General features: G+C 45.0%; 1 protein-coding gene across 1 annotated transcript; it reads right to left on the bottom strand.

The window, feature by feature from the left end:
- Positions 1–336: 336 nt before the first annotated feature.
- Positions 337–4,836, bottom strand: LOC122743469 (chymase-like). Its single transcript, XM_043988430.1, has 5 exons — positions 4,707–4,836; positions 4,016–4,163; positions 3,109–3,244; positions 1,297–1,551; positions 337–674 (listed from the first exon to the last, which is right to left on the bottom strand). The coding sequence occupies exons 1-5, from the start codon at positions 4,810–4,812 to the stop codon at positions 531–533; spliced, it is 789 nt and encodes a 262-aa protein (XP_043844365.1). The 5' UTR covers positions 4,813–4,836; the 3' UTR covers positions 337–530.
- Between the last annotated feature and the right edge of the window lie 242 nt (positions 4,837–5,078).

Genomic DNA, 5,078 nt, shown 5'->3' with positions numbered 1-5,078 from the left:
AGTGGATAAAGCACCAGCCCTGAATTCAGGAGAACCTGAGTTCAAATTTGTCCTCAGACACTTGAAACTTACTAGCTGTGTGACCCTGGGCAAGACACTTAACCCTCATTGCCCCCCCCCCCCCAAAAAAAAACCCAAAAAACCCTAATGCAACAAACAGCCATTAGGAAAAGTCAAATAATAAAAATGAGGATTGTTTACTTACTACACTAAAAAACTAAATACTCCCTATGAGTGAGGTTCTTTGCTACTATGCTGACTACCTTGAGGAGAGGAGCAGGGGACTACAGTAGAAGAAAAGGGTGGTAGAGAGGCATCATGCACACAAGCCTGGAAGCTTAGTTTTATTGAAGTCATAGTCAGCCTTCTGTTCAATGTCCAGTTTAACACTCTTCACCCCCCTACCCCATACACATCTTAGGCTCTGGGATAGGGGTGGGCAGACACTGGGGCAGTCCTAGTTTGGAGCATAAAAAGAATGGCTGAGTCCTAGGATGGAGACTCATTTTGGCTGAGCCAAGGCCACAGTGCTAATTTGATTTTAGGATTTGATTGATCCAGGGTAGGTAATAGGCAATTTTAGTGAAGACTGAAGGAGGTCTTGCATCTCTTCGTCCATAGGAGACAATTCCTTGCGCTACACCAGAACAAATGAGGGGTCCTCCAGAATCTCCCTATTAGACAAAGGGGAGTTAAGCAAAAAAGGTTGATCCTATCTGGCCCCACTCAGTCCTGGTTTCTTTCTGAGTTGGTTCCAGCAATCCTGAACCATCCTGAGGTCATAAGTTCCAGCATAGCCGTTTTTCTTGCTTCATATTCAGCTTCATCTTCCCACCCAAGCTTATCAACATCCCTCTGAAATTCTGAATAGGAGTCTTGAGGGGATGAGTGTGAGGTTGGACTCTTCAAGTCCCACCTTCAAGGGCTAGGGAAATGGGACTTGGGTTTGGGGATTTGGAATATTTTCTACTTTCCCAGACCTCATTCCCCACATCACCCCGCCCCCACCTCCTGCCCAAGTCCTGGACCCAGTGGAAAGTGTTGACCTCATCCTTTTCTAGGAGGATTCTGACTCCTAGACAGTGAGTGATTTTTTTATTTTAATTTTTTTTTTTTGCAGGGCAATGAGGGTTAAGTGACTTGCCCAGGGTCACACAGATAGTGTCAAGTGTCTGAGGCCAGATTTGAACTCAGGTCCTCCTGAATCCAGGGCCAGTGCTTTATCCACTGTGCCACCTAGCTGCCCCCTGACAGTGAGTGATTTTCAAAGAAGAGAAATATGAAATGTGGACTTACCCTGTATGCTGCTTTAATTGACTTGGGGTTCCCCACACACAACTGGTGTTTCTCATTAAAAAAATGATACACTTTGCAGTTAATGGGATCCATTAGTCTCAGTTTCACCTCCTGTAAAATGTCTGATCCTGGATCATTTACTCCTATCTTTCCCCAGCCAGTTGTTTGACATATTTCCCCAGGTGAGGTAGAACTGGATATTGAGGGCAGGGGGAGAGTCCCCACTGCCACAGTCAGTTTGGCTTTCTCTTCCAGCTGTGAGAAGGAAGGAAAAGGGACTGTCAGTGCCAGGGCCAGGTTACAGGGGGTCAGGCAAAGACTCAGTGAGATTCAGATTTTTGAGAAAAGGAAGGGAAGAGAAAAGGAGGTGGGGTTAGGATCATAGAATAGGGAAGGGAACATAATTTCTCACATTTATACAGAATTTTTTAGGTCGCAAAGTGGTTTGAATGAATGAATAGATGGATGAAAAAAGCATTTATTAGGCACTATTTATTTCCTAGGCAGAATGCTCAGTTTTTCTCAAAACATTCTTGTAAGGCAGGTAATGTATTATTATTATAATTTTTTTTTGGCAGGGAAATGAGGGTTAAGTGACTTGCCCAGGGTCACACAGCTAGTAAGTGTCAAGTGTCTGCAGTCGGATTTGAACTCAGGTCCTCCTGAATCCAGGGCCAGTGCTTTATCCACTGCGCCACCTAACTGCTCCCAGGTAATGTATTATTATTTCCATTTTACATATGAGAAAACTTAGGCTCACAGAGGTTAAGTGACTTGTCCATAGTCACCCAGCTGGTAAACGGTTGGAGTTAGAACTTGACTCTAGGGGCAGCTAGGTGGCGCAGTGGATAGAGCACCGGCCCTGGAGTCAGGAGTTCCTGAGTTCAAATTTGACCTCAGACACTTGACACTTACTAGCTGTGTGACCCTGGGCAAGTCACTTAACCCCAATTGCCTAACCAAAAAAAAAAAATGAACTTGACTCTAGATTTTCTGATTATGAAGTCAGTTCTTCTCATTAGACCACACAATTCTCATAGAATGTAGACCCCGAAACATAATTATCACAGTGTCTCAGAGTTAGAAAAGAGCCCCACAGATCACAGTACAGCCTATTCCTAAATAGAAATGTTCTCTTTGACATCCAACCTTTGCTTGAAGACTTTTAGTGATGGGGAACTCATTACTTCCTGAGTCCCTGGCTTATTAGTCTAAGGGGTACTTCATGAAAGACATTCTGGATTTGAAGTCTGGGAGAGCCTGATCCTGAGAAGCAGCGTGGTATAGAGTGTTGAATTTGGAGCCAAGAAGACCTGGTTTCAAATCCTGCCTGTAACCCTTAGTAGCTATGTGATGTTGGGCAAGCTACTCAAACCTCTCTAAGCCATGGTCTTCTTATCTGTAAAACAAAGGGGTTGAACTAGATGAGCTCTGAGATCCCTTTTAGGTCTAAATCTATGATCCTGTAAAGGAGACTTGTCCATGTTCAGACAAAACCAATTGTTAGGAAGTTTTCTTTTACATCCAGCTGAAATCTGTCCCCCTGAAATTTCTACTTGTTGCTAATGGTTCTGTTCTTTGGGGTCAAGCCAAATAGGCTGATCTGCCCCCTACCCCCTTTCTGAACACATGAAAAAGGAATATTGAAGCAAGAATGGACCTTAGACACTTTTTTGTTCAACTACTCATGTTACAGATAAAATTGAAGGCATGAAAGTTTAAGTTACTTGCCCAAAGTGACCTGACAGTCAGTGGCTGAGATGGGACCAGGGCCCATAGATTCCCAGTCCTTTGTTTTCTGTTAATCCTTACCTTTAGTAGCATGATGTCATTGGCAAATATCTGGGGATTGTAATCCGGGTGAGGAAATTGTTGCTTGACATTAAAGGTCTGTGAAGTGGCCTCTGTCTTGCTGATGTTATGTGTTCCAAGGGTGACTGTGATGAACCTGTTGGAAGAGCAAGGGAAAAGGAGGTATTAGGAGTTCAAGATCTTTTGAGAAGGGAACATTTTGAGGAATGGGGTTCAAGGACTCTCACTCCTAGGACACCAGCTTCTCCTCCCTATCTCCATGGCAGCTGGAGGGGCTCAGGAATGGGATGTGGGACTCAGGTCCTGACCAGGATTGTAGTATTTGCAAGGGGCAGAGACGACTTCCTAATTTCCATCAGAAGGGTTGGAACCTGCCCAGATGAAGACAGGCTGACAACTGGACCTATCTTGTCTTGCCTTGGGCTACCCTTGATCTAGCCTCTAGAGGACAGAAAGTCTAGAGGACAGGAGTCATGGATGAAATGAAGAGAGGCTTCACTGCACCAATGTGTGTTCTCAGGAAATCCTGTTATAGAGTTTAGTTTTCCATAGAAGTACAGTTGCTAAGGCCCCTGGGAGCAACTAAAAATGGGGAGGGGGGTCATGGTGTATCAGGAAAAGAGAAGCCAGACAAGAGAGATTGACTCTTGGGCGGTAAAATCTGAAGGATTAGCTTCATCCCTTAGGATAGGACAGTTACTAAAGGTGGCTGGATCTTGAGGCGAGAGGGCAGATCTCAACTAGGAACATGAATACTCTTGTTCATTTTTGCTTTTGCTCAGACTAGAGCTCTTCTCCTTCTGGGTAAGCAGCTCCCAGGAGATAGAAGGGCCCCTATCAGAACTCGATTTATGAATCCCTCACCTGGTGAGTATCAGAGAGGGGGAAGGGGAATGAAGATACTTACCTTCCTGCACAATGGGCTGCTGTCATCACAAAGTCCCTCTGAATCAGGAACCCACCACAGTAGTATTGGGTACCATGATTTTTGATTTCCAGAAATGCCATGTAAGGGTGGGAATATGGCTTTGATTCTTTACCACCAATGATCTCATCTGAAACAGACCCCACCCCCCACATACCCAAAATACATAGACACACACAACTGAGACAAAGTCCATTAAATAGGATTAAAACTGTTAGCCATACCACCTCCTACCTCGCCCAGCCCCCCTAGGCCTTCCATTAATCATGATTGTTCCTCAGCCCTTATTTTTTCTCTTCTAGAAATAACTCCTGGCCTGTGACTCTGAATTATCATTACCACTAGATGTCTTATATCTCCCACAATAACTGTCTCTATTTCAGTGTAGCACAAGATCTCTAAGCTTCAATCCTAACCTTTACCTATCTAAGGTCTGGGGTCAGGTCATAAGTCTCCCTCTTGAGTGAGAGAAACTAAGACTTGGAAGAGACTTGAATAGGGAGAATCTCCCAGGCCTTCTTTGAGAAGAGACTGGGTGGGCCCAGGCAGAAGTGTCTGCCAGACAGAAGAATCAGCCCTGGGTCACTGCAGGGTCTGGGAGCCATAGGCACTACTGGGAGTACCTGTGGAACTCTGACCCAACCTTGCTTCTTTGGGGAGCCAGGAGACTTACCAGCTCCAGTCTCATGAGATAGGAGAAAGGCCAGCAGGAACAAGAGGAGGAGCTTCATCTTTTCGGAGAGAATACCCAGAGCAGATGTTGCTTCTGTTCCACCCATCTCCCACCTTCTGGGATTTGTAGCTAAGGCAGGGAGAAGAAGAGGGAGGGGCTCACTGACCACAGGAACTTAGTGGTCAGGTTTTTCTTCCACTGTGGTAGAGCCAGTTATCTGATTTATCATAGTTTCTCCTACTCTTGCTCTCCATTCCCCTTTATGTTGTCAGATGGAAGCCCATGAGTCCTGGGTCCCCAAGCTAAATTATGGACCAATCAATCCACAAACAGTTTTTAAAGCAGATACTGGGGCTACCAAAAACCCAACAA

Source organism: Dromiciops gliroides, chromosome 2 (genome assembly GCF_019393635.1).
Source record: "Dromiciops gliroides isolate mDroGli1 chromosome 2, mDroGli1.pri, whole genome shotgun sequence".
In the NCBI taxonomy this organism is placed as follows: Eukaryota; Metazoa; Chordata; class Mammalia; order Microbiotheria; family Microbiotheriidae; genus Dromiciops; species Dromiciops gliroides.
Note: the sequence above shows the minus strand (reverse complement) of the source record. Positions and strands in the feature narration are given on the sequence as shown.

Bases quoted from the DNA above. Each gene is read 5' to 3' on its own strand.
- LOC122743469 (XM_043988430.1), bottom strand. From the start codon at position 4,812: ATGGGTGGAACAGAAGCAACATCTGCTCTGGGTATTCTCTCCGAAAAG. The intron at 1,552-3,108 runs GTAAGGATTAAC...TCCTTCTCACAG, and splicing joins ATGACATCATGCTACTAAAG to CTGGAAGAGAAAGCCAAACT. The intron at 675-1,296 runs GTAAGTCCACAT...TTTGTCTAATAG, and splicing joins CAATTAAAGCAGCATACAGG to GGAGATTCTGGAGGACCCCT.